At 36.2% G+C, this 20,087-nt stretch overlaps 4 protein-coding genes and 1 pseudogene across 5 annotated transcripts; 3 read left to right on the top strand and 2 right to left on the bottom strand.

The window, feature by feature from the left end:
* Positions 1-2,244: 2,244 nt before the first annotated feature.
* On the bottom strand, positions 2,245-3,123 carry LOC148907276 (tachykinin-like peptides receptor 86C). The gene has a single exon (XM_089036838.1). The coding sequence runs from the start codon at positions 3,121-3,123 to the stop codon at positions 2,245-2,247; it is 879 nt and encodes a 292-aa protein (XP_088892964.1).
* A 4,035-nt stretch (positions 3,124-7,158) lies between these two features.
* On the top strand, positions 7,159-8,037 carry LOC116301167 (allatostatin-A receptor-like). The gene has a single exon (XM_031710189.2). It carries the CDS (start codon positions 7,159-7,161, stop codon positions 8,035-8,037), a length of 879 nt encoding a protein of 292 aa, XP_031566049.2.
* A 5,113-nt stretch (positions 8,038-13,150) lies between these two features.
* Positions 13,151-14,026, top strand: LOC116293121 (somatostatin receptor type 1-like). The gene has a single exon (XM_031700518.1). It carries the CDS (start codon positions 13,151-13,153, stop codon positions 14,024-14,026), a length of 876 nt encoding a protein of 291 aa, XP_031556378.1.
* Positions 14,027-16,979: 2,953 nt separating this feature from the next.
* On the top strand, positions 16,980-18,943 carry LOC148907277 (uncharacterized). The gene is made up of 3 exons (XM_089036770.1): positions 16,980-17,518; positions 17,712-17,972; positions 18,261-18,943. The coding sequence occupies exons 1-3, from the start codon at positions 17,058-17,060 to the stop codon at positions 18,433-18,435; spliced, it is 897 nt and encodes a 298-aa protein (XP_088892896.1). The 5' UTR covers positions 16,980-17,057; the 3' UTR covers positions 18,436-18,943.
* Positions 18,454-20,010, bottom strand: LOC148907278 (uncharacterized; annotated as a pseudogene). Its single transcript, XR_016121127.1, has 5 exons — positions 19,737-20,010; positions 19,404-19,575; positions 18,988-19,133; positions 18,722-18,916; positions 18,454-18,651 (listed from the first exon to the last, which is right to left on the bottom strand). The product of XR_016121127.1 is annotated as an uncharacterized LOC148907278 (transcript).
* Between the last annotated feature and the right edge of the window lie 77 nt (positions 20,011-20,087).

Raw genomic sequence — 20,087 nt, forward strand, 5'->3', positions numbered from 1 at the left:
TAATTAATACTGCTTATCTATTGGTATATAATGATTGACGACAAAGACAACATTGTTTGCGCCGATAACGGGCAGTCTATTTATATTTACCACTTTGATACAGCAAATGAAACTGCCTAATGGGAGGGAGGGTGAGGTAAGCGAACCTACTATAACGATTACAAACGTGTACTGATATCTGATCAAATGACGATGACGTAGTTCACCCTCCCTCGCAGTTAAACATAACCTATATTAACACAAGTTCTTAATATCACTTAATACTGCTTATCTAAAGGTATATAATGATTGACGACAAAGACAACATTGTTTGGGCCGAAAACGGGCAGTCTATTTATATTTACCACTTTGATACAGCAAATAAAACTGCCCATAATGCTCAAAGTAGGAAATGTTAAATTTTTAAAAAAAGCATGTATATATATATATATAGTTATATAGTTATCAGAAATTGTTCCTCTTAAGTAGAATTTTTGGTATAAGGATGAGCGTACCGATAAACGATTGGTGCTGTTTGTGCGACCTTCTTGGGTATGTCGAGAAATAAATTTAGAGGTGAACGTATGTATTGTTTGTAACAGTCTGATTTCCATCGTCCAAGCAGTTGAATTTCGTAGTCTGCGAGGCTTTCAAGCGACGCGGATGCTGCACCTCCGATTCTGAAGCTGCGCCCGCTGTATTGAGTGGGATCGATTCCAACAAGGCGCAATAAAGGATATACAAAGTCCATTAATTTTTTTCTTGTTAAGGGGAGAGCATAAGATAACATAAATAAAGGCGAAAATGGTGTCTCCCGCGCTGGCGTTGTAACTCTAGGTTCGTTTTTAGTGCACACAGAGCACACACGCGATGTCGGGAGTGAGACATGTATAGTTGCACACCTTGTCGACATTGGTCAGTTTTTGATTTTTTGATATGTAGTGTTAAATATTCTTGTCCTTGTAAAAAATGTTGTACTGTATGTAATTGTGCGTCCCTAACGGTCAGATGAATAGCACTATCAAAGCGTTCATGAGATTGTACCGTAAATTCTCCAGCTCGTAACATGAGAAAGTGAGCCACTGTTATAGCAGACCAGTAGACACAGTCATCTTCCGAATTTGTATTGAGGAATATTGACATACAAACCAGTAGATCAAATGTGATTGGTAGTTTGCGACGTGGTGCACTGTAGTGTAGACGTTCGATCGATAGTGTAGGCGTTTGCCGTGGGAATTGTTCTTCGTTTAGATTTTCCCATTCTCAGAGTTCGCGAAGAGACGATTTTAAGCGAACCTACTATAACGATTACAAACGTGTACTGATATCTGATCAAATGACGATGACGTAGTTCACCCTCCATCGCAGTTAAACATTAACCTATATTCTCATACTCATTAATAATTCATGAGTAAACCAGCCAATCAATGGGCTATTTTTGGGTCACATGATGTTACTTGAAACCTGGTAAAGTGCTGTGAAAGGAATGCATTCAGTCCTAGGACTGAATTAATTTTGTTCTAGTTACTCCAAGTCGAATAATTAATGAGATGAAAAGTCATTTCAAAACCTCCAATATCGGACTGGACGGGATTTCAAGTCCGCGCAATTAGTTTCAGAAGTTTGGAACTAATTGCTTTGACTTGAAATCCCGTCCAGTCCTCATTGTCGGCTTTGAAATATTACTTAACATAAGTTCTTAATATCCCTAAAATTATCGAAATATATGCCACTGATACATTCAAATAACCTCTCTTTACTGCCAAAATGGTTATATTTCCAGTGACAAAAGTCTCTTCCAATCGTCTATCACAGCATCTCTTCATATCATATGTGAGTTGAGTTTGTATGGTGTGTTGTTCTCTCCCTTGCCACGAGGGTCTTCTCGCGGTTCTCCGGTTTCCTCCCTCCGTAAAAAGCAACTTGTGAGTTGAGTGTTGTATGTTGTAAATATAGAATGTAGTGCCTTGCCTTGCCTTGCCTTGCCTTGCCAACAGGTAGGGTCGCTGGTTCGAGCCCTGCGGTCGTCACATGTGAATTGAGTTGGTACGATGTGTTGTTCTCTCCTATACTACGAGGATTTTCTCCGGGTTCTCCGGTTTCCTGCCTCCGTAAAAATCAACATGTGAGTTGAGCGTTGTGCGCATATAATATTGAATGTAGCGGTAGTGCGTGTGAGCAAAAAGTGTCCCCAATTAGTGCGAAAAGCGCTAGAACGACAAGAATCTAATAAAAATATTTATTTATTTGCCTTGTCTTGCCATACTACGAGGACTCTTTCCTGCAGCAGAGAACCTTTTTCACCAAAGCCTTAAATTTCGAACTTTGAAAACTAAATAGATACGGGTCTAGAGCAGCGTTAAGAGAAGCAACCAATATTGTTAGAGTTAGTTCAGGAGTGGTTGATAATCCAAGTAGAAAGTGGATAATGGTCGAGGGAATCCAACACACCACAAAAGTGACAATTAAAGCAAGAACACACAAAGTGACTTTCTTTTTCTTTTTTCTCTCGGTGATCTCTCGTTCTCCTGTAGGTTCGACTGTCTGCTTGTACCAGATGGAAAGGAATATTTTCGCAGAAAAAAATGTCATCAGAAACAAGGAACATGTTATTTCTAGCAAAAAGTACACCGCGTGATATTTACCATCGGCAAAGTCGATGAAGCATTGTAAAGATTCTCTTTTCAAGTGAGCATGAACAAAAAAGGGTGATATTACAACAACAGCATATATCCAGGATACCACAACAAGCACTTTGACGATCTTCGGCGAGAAACGCTGACGAAAGGTGTGAGGACGACAAACAGCAAAGTATCGCTCAACTGATAAACAAATCATGGTGAAAATAGAAGCTTTGGACGCCATCCAACCGATGTTACTTTTTAACAGTAGTTTACACAGCCAGTCACCAAGAACTCCATCTGGCACGGAATGACGAAAGAAAGGCAGGAATATGAATTCAGGAGCAAGAAAAACACCAAATAAAAGATCTGCTACAGCCAAGTTTAACAGCAGATAGTTTGTGGATGTTTTCATTCCTCGTTCGTTGGTGATGATGTAAATAACGAGGGAGTTTCCTGCTATATTGAAGACAAGAACAACAGAGAACAGCACGGCAAATATAGCTTCTTGGGTACTTGGCATCATGGCTTTACGGTCGAGCACTGAACTGCGATCAACTCAACCTGTAACTTTAGGTTATAAATTGGACTTTTTGTAGGTTACAAATTGTCCTCTTAAGTAAACAATAATATTGTGCCTTGAAAATAGCAATAATATTAGACAGCTTACGAACTCCAGGTTATCTATGATTTTTATTTCGCCAAACATTATCATAGTTCATTATTACATTTTAATTCAATCTGATTATAGTGTTTTAGTATCAAAGAGATTAACGCTTTATTTGGTTTAATTTTTACTTAGACCATTATTTTTTTCACGAGAGAGAACGAAGTGAATGGATGGATTGCCAATACTAAACCCAACACAGATTTTATTTCAATTTAAAACTCCATCTTTTGTGTACTTGCCATAACATAATGTGAGGGGGAAATTTCATTAACTTTGTAATGAAGTAGTGAACGTAGTAAACTTTATTTGATCTTTCTTTAAAATCTGACAAGTGCAGGGATACTCATTTCTCCTCTATATACTACTCAATTAATTATTGATTCTATTCGACTGCTATCTATTATTCAAAGACTGCATAGATTGTATTATTGATCAAAGTCACCACGGTTGTTAAAATCCAATTTTTGTCTTCATTTCGAAACAAATCTGCAAGTTCCAGTTCCATTTTCCTACGTTCACGTTGACGTGTGATCTTTCCCTCGGATTTTGTTATGGCTAGTAACAAAGAAACAATTTTTCGTTGCTGTCGTTCCTAAAAGGCTTCAGTAATTTAGTCCATACAGCCTGTGATTAATAAACCATTCATTATAAAATCAATGATTAATAGAGAATAGTAATAGTTTTTTTAAGTATTTTGAATTTTGGATTTGGTTTCGACTCCCGGTTCTCCGGTTTTCCTCCCTCAATGAAAATCAACTGTCATAATTCAGTCTATTTTGATTCGGGATCTATCTCAAATACGAACATCTTTTCCATTGATAAAGAGAATGAGATCACTCCCTGCCGTTAAGAAAAAAAAGGACATCGACCAGTTTTAATAAACGAAATACCAATATTTGTAAATTTTAATCTTTGTAATACTTTATTATTGAAATACGATTTAATTAAAACGTAATAACAAAGTATACAAACTATCTGCTGTTAAACTTGGCTGTAGCAGATCTTTTATTTGGTGTTTTTCTTGCTCCTGAATACATATTCCTGCCTTTGTTGGGTAGACCATCCTTGCCTGATGGAGTTCTTGGTGACTGGCTGTGTAAATTAGTGTTATTTTGTAACATCGCTTGGATGGCGTCCAAAGCTTCTATTTTCACCATGATTTGTTTATCAGTTGAACGATACTTTGCTGTTTGTCGTCCTCACACCTTCAATCAGCGTTGCTCGCCGAAGATCGTGAAAGTGCTTGTTGTGGTGTCCTGGATATATGCTGTAGTTGTTGCATCCCCCTTATTCATTCATACTAATTTGAACCAAAAGCATATTTTCTGCGACCTCTCATTTACAACATTAATTAAAGGCCATTCCTTTTTTATTCTGATAGAATCAGTATATTTTATTATTTTGATGGTGTTTCTCCTGACCAAGATATGCATGTCCCTCTGGTGCAAGCAGACAGTCGAACCTACAGGAGAACGAGAGATCGCTGACAGAAAGAAGAAAAAGAAAGTTACTTGGTGTGTTCTTGCTGTAGTTGTTACTTTTGTAGTGTGTTGGTTTCCTTTTTATGTATGTTATTTGATTGGATTCACATCCAGAACTGCACTGCATTGGTTGCGTCTGTTAACACTGCTGTCGACCCGTATCTATTCAGCTTTCAAAGTTCTAGATTTAAGGTTTTGGTCAAAAAGGTACTTTGCTGTAGAAAAGAGTCCTCGTAATGAGATGCTGATCGAGAAATACAAGCAGAATTAAACATTGTTTAAAAAAATTACCTAAAGGCAAAGCACGGCAAAGCAAGCTGTTCGTAACTGTGAAATTTAAGCAGACTAAAAATGAATCAAGCCATGATTTGAAATTAAAGTTACCCGAAGTAGAAATTTATACTTTCGCGATATTGATTGGACTCTTACTAGTAGACTCCAAGGTATCATGGCTGTAGTTATTAAAGGAATTTGCTGTTTTAAATTTAAATAAAGTCAATTCTGTTTAAGGTGGCTAAAATCAGTAACGGAAAGTTCCGACCAGTAGCATTCAAATCGCGCTAAAACAGACTTCATCTCGTTGTAGCCATTTGATTTTTAATTATGAATTGGTCAATTGATTGAAGTTTAAAATATTGGGTGTGGCATGTCGATCGTCCTTATTATGCAAAAGGTATGTGGAATTCCCGAAAAACAGTTTTTCGGATCGGTCTCAAAACATCCCCCATGGATTTTGTCCAAACTTAAGGATGTTGTATTTTGAGTCATGCCCTTGCTGATGAGTGAGTTTCAAGGAATTATATCTAGCCGTTTTAGAATTATGAAGCCCCAAAGTTGGTTGTTGATTTTTCAAATTCAATTCCATATCACTCACAAAGAGAGCTCTAAAACATGATCTGTTCAATATTTCGCCCTGGAATTTCGCATGAGAAATTTTGAATATGTTCTTTTTTATGGTGTTGAATTTCGAGGCATTTGCTTATATCTATTTGAAACTACAGATCGGCAAACGTAGAGCATTTTCATGACAACATTCTCCGCACCTATAATATTTTAGTTAATTCATATTCCTCGGGAACGCCTCCATAGATTTTTGTAAGAATTTCAGCACATGAGATACAATTTATATACAACAAAATGCACTCGTTTTGTTTCGGATACTGAATTTTTAAGTGGCGAAAAAATAGTGTCAAACACTAGCCATATATCTCAACAGTATCTGTTGAGCTCAAGGTATTCAAGTCTTTGTCTTTTTCTCTTGTGTCATTATGCCCGTCCAAGCTATTTGAATAAACTTTACAAGTCATTGTTACTTTTGGTCACGGCTCGCGTGACCAAAAATAACAATGACTTCTAAAGGTTATTCAAATAGCTTGAATACTAGATCTGTTGTTGTTTCTTTTTATGTTTAACGAAAACAAAAATAATATAAATGTTTGAAAAATCGACCAAAGCCAAATGTTAACCAATTAGAGATCGAGACGCTGTACTTTTATGCGGACAATTAATTTCCAGACTGAAAATTAATCTACATCAATACGCGACACACTCTTTCAGCCACGCAAATACTCACATTTTGTTTCAACGTTTAATCAATTTTGGCAAAAATAGCCCTTATCGTAGTTGAGCACGCCACCCCAACAAACCAGCGGTATCGTGATGAACGTAGCATCAGAACGAGACTATCGTGTCGAGCTTCGAAAAGTTTGCTAAGAAATTTACTACAAATCTTCGAGAGATCACTATATTTCGATAGATATCTTTGAGGTACAAAGTATTTTGTAGTCTTTCTAGCTATGGTCAAACACTTTATCTTTTGGATGTACAAACAGAGTTTTGAAGGCAGAAAGCAAGTAATTATCGTGGCTTTGCTACAATTGATAACTGTAAAAAGTGGCTCGCTAAATGGTATGCCTCAACAGTCGAAATACGTAGAGAGAACACTGAGAACCCCCTAACCCCCCCCCCCCCCCCCTTCCCCCTCACGATCCAAAGGGCTCCGCCGCCCCTTACCTTTAAAATAATACCCTTTTTGAATTGATCAGGAATATTAATAATTAATCTCTCTTTCAGTTTTTATTTTAAGAAATCCAATATTTGTGAAAACAACTTTAATCTTTACAACACTGAACAAATGAAATAGGATTTGATTAAACTTTATGTACATAACTCTTATAACAATGTTTTTCCGAATGAAAGAATAAAACCCAAAGTTTTAAACTTATAATAACTAACATTGGGTTCGCCAGGTGTTTAATGACGAAATCATAACAGCATTATAACAAGCAATATACCATGATTACTTGAGCAGAAAGTCCCATCGCCTTGAGAAGGATTCAAGTCGCGGTACATGTGAGATGTAACAAGTTAGTTCGATCGCATTTCGGAAATTGACCGTAAGATCATGATGCCAGCTACACAAGAAGTTATGTTTGCCGTTCTGTTTTCTGTTGTTCTTGTCTTCAATATAGCAGGAAACTCCCTAGTTATGTACATCATCAGGAATGAACGAGGAATGAAAACACCCACGAACTATCTGCTGTTAAACTTGGCTGTAGCAGATCTTTTATTTGGTGTTTTTCTTGCTCCCGAATATATACTCTTCCCTTTCTTTCGTCATTCAGTGCCAGACGGAGTTCTTGGTGACTGGATGTGCAAAATACTCTTAGGAAGTAATATTGCTTTGATGGCGTCCAGAGTTTGTATTTTCACCATGGTTTGTTTATCAGTTGAACGATACGTTGCTGTTTGTCGTCCTCACACCTTCCGTCAGCGTTTCTCGCCGAAGATCGTCAAAGTGCTCGTTGTAGTGTCCTGGATATATGCTGCTGTTATAGTATCACCTATTATTGTTCATACTCACTTAAACAGAGAATATAACTGCTCGATTACTAAAGTTACTCCTATTAAAGTTCACTCGGTGTACACTTTGCTAGAAATAACATGTTCTTTGTCTCTGATGATATTTTTTACTGTAAAAATATTCATTTCTCTCTGGTGCAAGCAGACAGTCGAACCTACAGGAGAACGAGAGATCACCGAGAGAAAGAAGAAAAAGAAAGTCACTTTGTGTGTTCTTGCTGTAGTTGTCACATTTGTGGTGTGCTGGTTTCCCTTAACCATCAACTACTTACTATTTGGATTATCAATAAGTCCTTTGCTAACTGCAATGATTTTGTTCGCTTCTCTTAACGCTGCTCTAGACCCGTATCTATTTAGTTTCCAAAGTTCGAAATTTAAGGCTTTGGTAAAAAAGGTTGTTTGCTGTGGAAAAGAGTCTTTGTAAGCGTATTGCATGAAAAGACAACCGAAACACCTGTAAACGAGAAACCAAAAACAGGAAAAGAAGAAAATGAGATACTGTATACACGATATAAAACATTATTTACAAGAAATCAATAATCAGATAAGTAAATAGATTTTTTTTATTTTCAATTTATTTATTTATTTTTTGTTTTATTTTATTTTATTTTATTTTATTTATTTATTTTTTTTTTTCACAAGAGACTGGAGCTGTTCAATAGGAAAGACAGTCCAAAAAGAAAGCACAGGGCTTATGAAATTTGAACTGCCTTATTCTTAGCTATAAAGACAACTAAATAAATATGAATTAACAATGGGAATAACGAATGAATAGGATGGTTTCAATGTAATTTTTAGGATATAGAAATATAAAAAAACAAGAATCTAAGAAGAATGTATCATAATAATTAGATAATCAAATTATGCCTATATCTAATAAGTTAAAGTAAGTTATAACACCATAACAGTATATCAGGAAGAAAATGAACTTAGTATAACATGGTTTTTTAGGGTTTATTTTTTGAAAGATGAAGGAGTCTTGCTCTGAGATATGTTTTTTTTGTTAAGAATTCCAGAATTTAGAGCCCTAAAAACTACAGTAAACTGTTTAATATTAGTACGACAGTGATGAGGTCTGAGATTGTTTGATTGTCCAGTTGAATAAGAATGTATATATAGATTGTATATATAGAATGTATAGTATAGATTGAAAGAGGTTGTCAAAGCCTTTTAAGTTAAAACTTTTAAAATAATTTTTATCGTATGACAAGGTACATATTTGTCAATTTGCCTCCCATATCTTACGGTACGTATCGAAAAACTTAATGGTTCGCTGCACTTATGATGATCTTTTCAAATTATTCATATTTTCATTATAAAGAAGAATTTCAGTTACATTTTCCTCAAGTAAATGTGTTATTTCAAAAACCTTAAAACGTCAAGCTTGAACTTATTTTTATCAATCCGTTGATGAAGCCAGAGTCCGTCTTTCTTTGACGTTTAAAACGTACAGGCTAGGCTCATCCGCTCCTGAAGTATTTCCATATACTTATGGTAAAATTAAACAGGAGAGTTTGCATTACGTTTTCAATAAGATGCATGAAAGTGTGTCTTCAGTCACTGTGAACATGGCCTGCTTCCTTCAAACAGTCAAAACGTCAAAAACTGACCACAAAACTATTAATCATATTCAGTGTGAGGTAATTTTCCAAAGCTTTAAATTCATCCTTGGAGCTTTTTTTGAGTTTCACGAGAAAAGACAGGAAGATAAACAAAAAGGCAGTATTTTTCATCTTGGTTGTGAATATCTTGAAGGTCTAAAAGAAGTATGAACTGTACGACAGTTTTTTTCTCAAGCTCATGTTCACTGACTTCTTGAGGTCTTCTTTCGATGCCTTTCCTTTCTTCTTCTTCGGTCTCTTTTTCTACTCTATTTCTTCCCCCTCTTTTTAAGAACTCTTTTTCTTTTTCCACCTACTGGACGTTTTTATTTCTTCTTCTTTTTCGTAACAGTGCTGGTTGTGGTGTCCTGGATATATGATAGTATTGTTGTCAGTGTAACCTTAAATTTGTTCTTTAACAGAGAATATCTTTTCTCTCATTTACGACTTTCATTAAAATCCATTCTCTTTTACTGCCATTTGAATAAACATGCGTACTCTGTGTGTGCGAGGTGCTCGCTGAAATTTGATTGTTCGCTGCAGTAAATCACCTTTTATATCTCTTTTGAATGGCAGCAGCGAGAAACCAAATGTCGACGTGCAACTCGGAGACACAGATGAAACAAGCCATCATTTGAAATTAAAGTTTCCCGAAATGTATATGTAATGGACAATTTTAGTATTTGGACTCCACAAATATATATAAATACTTGGGTTATTTAATAAAGAATAATCGAACATCTCTGTTGACCAGCTTTCAAATGCCTTCATGATTAAAAAAACCAATGCAGGAAACATGTTCAACACTTTCATTTTCTCTATAACCATATTGGTAGAAAGAGAAATGTTGACTGCTGTGATTGTGGATTCTATCCACAGATCTGCGCTTCAATCTCTCGTCGGTTCTCAGATATTTCTTCCTATACAAAAATCAACGTTGTAATCTGGGTTGGGTGTCAAACCCTTCAACAAAAGTCTTTTTCAGTTGATCAGGAAAACGAACAATTAATCCTTTTTGATATTTAAAAATTTGGCATTGGCAATATTGACGAGCGCAAACGTTTTCTGCAAATAAATTTTAGACATCTATTAGGAAGAGGCAAAAGAGTTTATTAAAAATACGATACGAATCAACCATTCTAGGGATAATTTAGGTCATTCCATTTTTTTGGAATTCTCTTTCAGAATAACTAGCATTTTTTAGTATCGGCTCTGCCAACTTCACAGTTGCGAACAGCTTCCTTTGACGTGCTTTGCCTTTAGCTAGTTTTTTAAACAATATTTTTAAACTGTCTGTAAAAATCAAACATACGGCGGAAAGTCTCAAATTTTCGAATTCGCTCTACTTTTGGATTTTAGTAGTGTATGATGAAGTACGAAACGCTATGTGGTTAGTTTTGAAAAATACTTTTTTGTTTCGAGAAAAAGGGAAAAATCGGTTTGAGCTCCAGGGATGATTTTCGCTGCCAAAAGATGGCTGAAAATTGCTTACTTTCGCTTGGTCCGTGTATCAAAATTATTGATCCAAATATCCTTCTGATACTTTCTACAAATTCCTGTTTTCTTTCTTTCTCCTTCATTAAAGAACAGTGGTCGGTGCACTATGGTCCCACGACACGATCTGCACGCTCGAATGCTGTCTCGGTATAAGTTTATGACAGTCACTCGCAAACAATTGCCTGTTAAACATTACAGACCAATTTATCAAAGCGCTACTGACTAGTAGTTCTTGGAGAAATAGCCAAAGGTGGACCCCTGGCCTTATACTGTTCTATATAGGTATTATATTGAAATCTGACTAGTTACTGATAGATGGTATTTTCGGAAATCGGTTGCATAAAACAAGCCAACGCCACGGTTGCCAATTCTACTTTCTTGATAACGCCGATGAATGGAGCAACGGAAAAGACCTTTTCGTGTTGAAGGTTAGTATATTAATGTTTTCTTTTATTTGTATAGACTAGATTTGAAAAACAATGATGTTTCAAGGGAATTTATTTCGAGAAGTCTTTAGTCACGCAATCGCCAAACAATGATTTCTGCATATTTAATGAGTCAAAATAAATGCTCTCGCAAAAAGCGCACCATTAATTCCCCAAAATAAAAAATACATTTTTCAAAAGAGCAGTTTCCCAATAGTTGTTGACTGTAATCTCATAAGATTTGGAAGGATGGCACATAGGGAAATTCGCAGTTTTCGAGATGCACTGACAAGCATTGTAACTCAGTGCCCTTTGCTTTTTATTGTGTTAAATAATTCAGAGTTGTTCGATTTTTATGAAACTACTCTTAATTGAGCAAATAAGAGTTGTACTTTTGGCAGAAAGTATTAGAAGGCTATTTGGATCAATAGTTTTGATACACGGACCAAGCGAAAGTAAGCAATTTTCAGCCATCTTTTGGCAGCGAAAATCGTCCCTGGAGCTCAAACCGATTTTTCCCTTTTTCTCGAAGACAAAAAAATATTTTCCAAAACTAACCACACAGCGTTTCGTACTTCATCATACACTACTAAAATCCAAAAGTAGAGCGAATTCGAAAATTTGAGCCTTTCCACATATTTCTGATTTTGTTTGATTTTTACAGACATTCGCTCTTAATTCTGCTTTTATTTCCCGATCAGTGTCATCCAATTACGATGACTCAGTCCTTTCTACAGCAAAGTACCTTTTTGACCAAAACTTTAAATCTAGAACTTTGAAAGCTGAATAGATACGGGTAAAGGGCACGCAAGCAATATTGTTGCAATATCGACAGCTTCGATACGCGTTCGATAATCCATATATGATATAGGAATCGGTTGCTGGAATCTAGCAGACGGCAAACGTGATGACCACAGCAAGAACACACAATGTCACTTTCTTTTTCTTCTTTCTCTCGAAGACTTCTCGTTCTACTGTAGGTTCGACTGTCTACTTACACTAGAGGGACATGTATATTTTCACAGGGAAGAATATCATCAGAGCAAAGGAATATGTTATTTCAAACAACAAAAAAGATCTAAATAAAACTGGTGGGGATAGGGACTAGGCCGCCAAAATTCACAATAACCCTCACTAGGAGCTGAGAGCCGAAAGATTCTCAAACAGCACAAAACCCAATATATGTAGTGAAGTGAATTGTGCCGAACGCTAAGCGTAAAGCACGAGTGAACAAAATGACCTGCCCTAAGCACTTTTGGAACTTGAAAGAACGAAGCAAACATGGCGGTAAAGTAAATTTGTTTTTATTCTTCCTTTCCATATTTCTGCTTCTTTTCGTTACGTATATTATATTTAGCCAAAAGTAAACAGAAAAATACGCAAAAATTGGGCTAGTTGAAACGAGATTCACCGTTCAGCTGGACAGGAGGACATTCACAATGGTGAAAAATGACCAAAAAACTTTCAATATATTACGTACTCACCCTTATACTAAAATATCCTTTTCATGTTATTAATCATGAGTTGTGACTGAGTGTACACATAAAAGTAATCTTATAAAAATTAATAAAGAGACTTCAGTAGCCATGGCCCAAAACATCTTATGAACTGTCGGTCCACTGATAGCGTGAGATGACTAGTTCGCTTATTAGTTTGGGACTAAACAATCGCCTATCATTCAATGCTTCAAATTCACAGCTTCAAATACTGTGTTTCATCGCAACCTAAGAAATGAAAACCAAATATTTACAAGAATGAATAAGTTTATTTTTATTAATAACTATATGGTGAAGTGAACACCCAACTATATTATTCAATGTCACAGCTTCCAACACCGTGTTTCATATCAGCCGAAAGAATGAAATCAAAATGTTTACAAGAATGAATAAGTTTATATTTAATTAACGTAGTAAATGGAATCTTACACGCACTTGCTTTATTATGCCAGAGGTTACTTAACAGGTGGAACAAAGCTGTAGCATCAACTGATGCTTGGTCACTGCTCAGTGTAAAGATGTCAGCAATGACATTCCAAGAAATCGTTTTTGCTGTCCTGTTTTCTGTAGTTCTGGTCTTCAATATAGCAGGAAATTCTCTCGTTATTTACATCATCACCAATGGACGAGGAATGAAAACCTCCACAAACTATCTGCTGTTAAACTTAGCTGTTGCAGATATTTTATGTGGTGTTTTTCTTACTCCTAAATTCATAATCCAACCTTTCTTTCGTCATTCCGTGCCAGATGGAGTTCTTGGTGAGTGGCTGTGTAAACTGCTGTTATTTTGTAACATCGCATGGATGGCGTCCAGCGCTTCTATTTTCACTATGGTTTGTTTATCAGTTGAACGATACTTTGCTGTTTGTCGTCCTCACAACTTCCGTCAGCGTTTCTCGCCGAAGATCGTCAAAGTGCTCGTTATGGTGTCCTGGATATATGCTGTTGTTGTTGCGTCCCCGACATTTGTTTTTACCCATTTCAGCAGAGAAAGTTTTGCTTGCGACATGAACATTCCAGGTCATTCTATCTTTATTCTGATAGAATCAGTATGTTTTTTAATTTTGATGGTGTTTCTCCTGACCAAGATATGCATGTCCCTCTGGTGCAAGCAGACAGTCGAACCTACAGGAGAACGAGATATCGCCGACAACAAGAAGAAAAAGAAAGTCACTTGGTGTGTTCTTGCTGTAGTTGTCACATTCATCGTGTGTTGGTTTCCTTCTTATTTATATTATATAATAGATGGATTCACATCCAGAACTCCAATACTTGTCACATTATTGCTCGCGTCTGTTAACGCTGCTCTGGACCCGTATCTATTTAGCTTTCAAAGTTCTAGATTCAAGGTTTTGATCAAAAAAGTACTTTGCTGTAGAAAAGAGTCATCGTAATTAGATGGGACTGATCGGGAAATACATGCAGAATTAGACATTGTCGAGGTATTAAAAAAATTACTTAAAGCCAAAGCATGGCAAAGCAACTGTTTGTAACAGTGTAGTGAAAGCAGACGAATAAAAATGAAACAAGCCATGATTTTAAATTAAAGTTATACCCGAAATAGAAAATTATACTTTCTCGGGAAAGCGATATTGATTGGACTCTTACTAGTTCGTTTGTCTTTTCTTGTCATTCTCTCACTTTGGAGGACCAAATTTCATTATTTGAAAAAGTTTGATATCGGATATATATATGTAATGGGCAATTTTAGTATTTGGACTCCACTAATGTATATATACATATATCTATAAATTTTGGGATATTTCGTCAATAAAGAATAATCGAACATCTCTGTTGACCAGTTTTCAAATGCCTTCATGATTAAAAAAACCAATGCAGGAAACATGTTCAACACTTTCGTTTCTCTATAACCATATTGGTAGAAAGAGACATGCTGACTGCTGTGATTGTGGATTCTATCCACAGACCTTCGCTTCAAGGGTATCTCTCGTCGGTTCTCAGATATTTCTTCCTATACAAAAATTAACGTCGTAATCTGGATTGGGTGTCAAACCCTTCAACAAAATGCTATTTCAATTGATCAGGAAAATGAACAATTAATCCTTTTTAATATTTAAAAAAATGACATTGAGCTCAGTTTTAATAACAGAAAAACCAATATTTACAAAAGTAAATTTAATCTCTAGCTACAATATTAAACCAATAAAATGGGATTTGATTAAACTTTATATACATGAGTGGTAGTATATTAATGTTTTGCCCAATGAAAAAACAACAATCCAAATGATCTTATTAAATTTATAAACCCAAATTTGGAGTTGTGGAAGATATCCATCGAAATTTTTACTAACCCCAATATTGTTTTGAATTATCTGGAGTTATCTTCCCTTTTTCGAGTAAAACAAATGAAAAAAGCGTTAAAATGTCGACCATGGAGAACTGCGTGGAAGGGTTTTTCCAGAAAAAACTAGCGCTGTGGGGTGGCTGGTGGTGAGTCGTGTACTGCGCGTTACAAAATTCCTGAGCGGAAGAGTAGTAAGGTTGAAGTTCGTTCTCGAACGAGTCCTGCGCAAATAAGAACGATGACATAAGATGGCAGAAATGCTTTTTGCAAGCGAAAGCATTTTCTGCACGGAAATTTTGGACATAGAAATCTATCAGGAAGAGCCAAAAGATTTTATTGAAAAAAAAACGAATCAACCATACTAGGGATAATTTAGGTCATTTCAATTTTTTAGAATTCTCTTCCCGAATAACTAACATTTTTTAGTATCGGCTCTGCTAAAGATGTAATAATAATAAGCTAGTTCAGCACAAGCTAGTACTTTACTAATCGGGGAGACCTAAAACTACACAGATATGATCGAAGTCCTTGGTTGGTTAGGAAACTTAACTTAGAGCCACTTTTTAAAAAAAGACGGAACCATTTCTTCGGGAGAAAATAACCCTATATCTAGACTAGCTCAAGCAAGTTCATGACCTACAAATTCATATATTGAAACAAGTACATCAGACAACTCCTTCAGGGGTTAGAACTTCTTTGTAAGTTTCTCTTGTTTATTTTAACAGCATCGATCACTGGCAGAATCTGAAATTGTAGGAAAAGTTACCTATTACCAACGTTTTACCAGGACTTGGAGGAAAAGTGGGTTGCTTGCTTCGGATAATACTGAGAAATTCGTTCAAAAGGGGATTGGATAGATAAATATATATATCCAAGTAGTTTTTCCTATTTCTCCAGTAGCCTTGTAGTCTTCTCTGGTTCGTTTTTCAAGTTTGTTTTCCCCCACATTGATCTAAATTTTTTCGCTGTGTTAGTATCATTACGATGACCCTTTTCTACAACAAAGTACCTTTTTGACCAAAACCTTAAATCTTGAACTTTGAAAGCTGAATAGATACGGGTCCAGAGCAGCGTTAACAGACGCAAGCAATATTGTTGCAATATCAAAGGCTTCGATACGCGTGTTCGATAATCCATATATCATATAGGAAGCGGTTGATGGAATCCAGCAGACGACAAACGTGACGACCACAGCAAGAACACACAATGTTACTTTCGTTTTCTTCTTTCTCTCGAAGATTTCTCGTTCTCATGTAGGTTCGACTGTCTGCTTGCACCAGAGGGACATGTATATTTTCACAGGAAAGAATATTGTAAGGAGAGATATTAGTTCCAAGATACGAGATACATTAGAAAATAGAAAATGGAAAAAACAAAAATAATCAGATGAAAGGAAAAGATGCATAATCACTGCGGAAAAAGCTGAGGTGCCAGATAGTCTTGCAGCGGCACCACCGTTTCGGAAAAGAGCAGAAATTGGATACGATTAGCTCTTTGAGAAACAGCGATATCAGCAAAATCGCCACTGCGTCGCAAACTTGTCTGGTGTAGTCTCTCGGGCTGACACCAACGCAGGAAACTGAGGAAAACCGATTAAGCATGTAATCTTGTTTTTCTCACCAATAATTGTCCTCTCTGTTTGATTGATGCCTAGAGGTTTTTTTAGCTGATAAGTTACTTAAATATTTACTTTGGGCGCTGCCAGGGGTACGATCCAAAACCTAACTTTAAGCTCAGCAATCTTTTACAATTTCGTTTGTCAGCTATAATTTGTACCGGTGTTGGGAAGCCTAATTAACGATCCTTCGACGGTATAACTATCGTTGATGACAGTTAAGTTTAAATAATAGAATTTTGCAATAGTTCAAATTCCTCCTCGGGAATTGGGAACTAGTTTATTGCTAATGACAATTATAATTAACCAATCAGAATGCTTGTAAGTGACGTCAGGTCACGTTGGACATGATGTCACAGATTATGCTAATGAGAACTTTTATAAGTGCATGTAGCACACACTTTAAAGTGCACCTACACCCTATTTTTTTAATATTCTTAACTGTTTGTACGGAACTTTTTAAAATGTTTTGTGGTATTTCGGTCACATTTGAAAAAAAAATTGAATGCGAAAAATTGTTTTAAAAATACGAAATGCGTGGTCCATTACCGCAGAATCAAAGCGGGAGTCTGGGTCCGAGTGTGACGTCACCCCAGGCCATGACTTGTTGCTTGGTGCACGAAAGTTAGTAAACAGATCGAGTACTTTTGAAACACAAGAGATTTTTGAAGACAAATTCGTGAAGATGGACTCTGATAACTCTGATCTAGAGACATCTTTTGACTTACAAGATGAATACGATGTTGAGGACGAATGTTTTGACTGTTCTGAGCAGTCCGATTCAGGAGAATATTTGTCAGTCGAAGGAAATGATGATACCTCTGAGTGGTACGAAGGGCATCATTCAGGAGAACCTCTGGCAGACGAAGAATGGACGAGACAGTATGAAAATACTGAACGAGAAAATGCCAAGATTGAGGAAATGCTTCACAAACGATTGACTGCCGTTAGCGTAGTAAGCGAATGGTGAGTTTTCTGTGCTATTGAAACATAAAAGCGCCCCGTGAATTTATAATGCGAGAGCGGTTTCGCCAAACCGTAAACAATGTTTTTGAATGAGCTCGAGGATGACACTAACCAAGATTGCGACTTTTGTAAGCTTTACAGTTTCTTGTTACGTGTACATTGAACATTCGTGTTTTTACTGTTTGTTTTGAAGGTGCAAGTGTGGCAATTGCTCTACTGAGATGCTAGTAAATATAAGCGAATGCTATTGCTGCAAAGAACTCGACGGATGCGACGAAGCTCTCCATTCTCAAGAAGTCCTTCAAGACCTTGATGAAAATGCCGAGCTGAACTGCATAACCGAACATCCTGGCTTCTCAGCAGTATGTCTCCAAAAATGGAGTCTTAAGCTAGCAGCTGATAAGTACAAAACCAGAGATCGGAAAAGATATCAACAATCAGGATCAGAGGAAAGGTAAGCTGAATTTGTGGCTTCTTTATGTACACATTATACTTTAACCAAAGAAATTATGAAAAAACCTTATCAATAAAAAGTTAAATATGCCAAAAATATTTTTATAAAGCAGTTTGTCCTTCTCGACATTAATTCCAAGGATTGCATGGGATATGATAATTTTTGCAGTGAACCAACCCCCAAACTCATGAAATTACCTTAATAAATCAAACTATTTTATATTCATTAGTTATTGATCATAATTTTGTTGTAATCACACACTAAACTGATTCATTATTGACATTCCAGCTTCCTTCGTAGCATTGCATATAGGGAGTTCACAAGACTAGTGCATGGGTATTTGGGATACAAGAGACGAATTCCACTACCAGCCTGTGCTTACACACGCATCAGAGAATGTTTCAGAATTTCTGAAGATGAACTACACAGTGGGTTTGAAATGGATCTTGAGCCTTTAGTTTGACTGCACAATGACAAGATATAAAAATAAAAAGTATTTAATACAAATTTTGTAGATGAAACAATTTAGTGTTTTAATAGTCGATGTTTTTTTTAATTTCTTTGGTTTTTTGGACAGTCAATGACATTCTTGTGTCCTTTCATAGGATTTTGCATAGGCTGCAATGTGGGGCTCTCTTGGCATGTTCTCTACTTGTTAGTTGGTTTTGTTCAGGGACATCTAAAGAAAAAATATTAAAAATGTATAAGTAATATAAAATTTATAAATTTAGCTAAGATGTAAAAAGTACCTGCACAAGTAGGAGGAACATCCTCAACCACAATGCTTTTCCTGTGCAAGTGCTTTTGAAGAGCCTCCTCTCTTGGCTGCTTCTCCAGCATTGAATTCATTGGTGCTGGGGTCATCTGTCTTAATTCATCTTGTGCAGCAGTCAAGTCTTCTTTTGATGAATTCATGAACGTCTGGAAAATTTCTTCCACGTAACCTATAATAAAAATTGAGTTTAAAATTATGAGTGACAAAAATGTAACCCTTGAAGCACAACACATAGCCTACCATAGTCTGGTTTTACTCTGACATCCCTTATCGTGGCTTCTCCATTTTTGAACTTGGGATAAACCACCTTTTGTCTGTTGTTGCCTCCCGTTGTTTCTACCTCTCTCCGAAGATTAAGGTTGAAATGCATAGCAGCAAGAATGTGTCTGAAAAGAAAATATCCAAATTTTAAACATATGCAGTTGGATTTGACAGGGTTTTACCTTTGGGGTTCATTGGACTCCCAAGTTATCTAAAATTGAATCCTATGGCATATATGTTTTTCAAACTCTCTTTATTTCAAAGATATTTTCGTGTCTCTAGAAAGCAATCTATTTTTGTTTGGGCGTCCTATTCATATTTTTTTTACATATATAACCCAAATTTGGTGATCTTATTTATCAATCAGGTTTCTCGCTAAAATTCTAAATACAAACCGGCAATACATTCCAACATATGAATATGCAATCATTTTGGGAGCAAACTGATTGATGAGGGAATGGAATCCTTCCAAGCAACTGGTCTGCGCCCAAGGGGAAGCTTGCTGGATACCCTTTTTCAGAGAATCTTTTGTCAAGGCTTTACAAATTTTTTCATACACCTCTGACCCTAAAGAAAAAAAGGTAGCTTAGAAAGTGTTTTAAATTTTGAGATTAATAATCTTACACTCCTGCTTACTTCTTGGGTGAGAACTTTACACAAGATGACAATAGTTTAGTTTGGACTTTATGAAACTTAAAGCCAAATAGAATACATTATGCAAAATGTACCTTTAGATAACCAACGTCTGGGTTGAAGTATCCCATGATTGCACTTGTTAAAAATTGGATCATCTAGGCTATTGTGAACATTCACTATGTGACTGAGAAAAGATTTAAACTTTGCCCAGATCACAGTACCAGAACCATTTGAAGTAGATGTGGCACTCCAGTACAGATGCCTCTCACAGGGCTTTATCCACTCCTTTACTTCTTCATAATGCTTTTCTTTAGAAATTTTTGTGAGGACTTCCTGATTTCTGAAATGCATAAAATTAATCTACATGTAGTGGTAGTGCACATGTATTCAAATCTAATAAGCCTAAAGCGAGATGATATTTTAACACCAGACTCTATGCCAAT

Source organism: Actinia tenebrosa, unplaced genomic scaffold (genome assembly GCF_029948245.1).
Source record: "Actinia tenebrosa isolate PJP-AT-01 unplaced genomic scaffold, QUT_ActTen_1.0 PGA_scaffold4__44_contigs__length_22323623, whole genome shotgun sequence".
Lineage (NCBI taxonomy): Eukaryota > Metazoa > Cnidaria > Anthozoa > Actiniaria > Actiniidae > Actinia > Actinia tenebrosa.

What these genes read in the sequence shown, in the direction of transcription:
- LOC148907276 (XM_089036838.1), bottom strand. Translation starts at nt 3,123, where the DNA reads ATGCCAAGTACCCAAGAAGCTATATTTGCCGTGCTGTTCTCTGTTGTT.
- LOC116293121 (XM_031700518.1), top strand. Translation starts at nt 13,151, where the DNA reads ATGTCAGCAATGACATTCCAAGAAATCGTTTTTGCTGTCCTGTTTTCT.
- LOC116301167 (XM_031710189.2), top strand. Translation starts at nt 7,159, where the DNA reads ATGCCAGCTACACAAGAAGTTATGTTTGCCGTTCTGTTTTCTGTTGTT.
- LOC148907277 (XM_089036770.1), top strand. Translation starts at nt 17,058, where the DNA reads ATGCGAAAAATTGTTTTAAAAATACGAAATGCGTGGTCCATTACCGCA. An exon ending in GTTAGCGTAGTAAGCGAATG is followed by an intron (nt 17,519 to 17,711) that starts GTGAGTTTTCTG and finishes TTTGTTTTGAAG; the next exon opens with GTGCAAGTGTGGCAATTGCT. An exon ending in CAATCAGGATCAGAGGAAAG is followed by an intron (nt 17,973 to 18,260) that starts GTAAGCTGAATT and finishes TTGACATTCCAG; the next exon opens with CTTCCTTCGTAGCATTGCAT.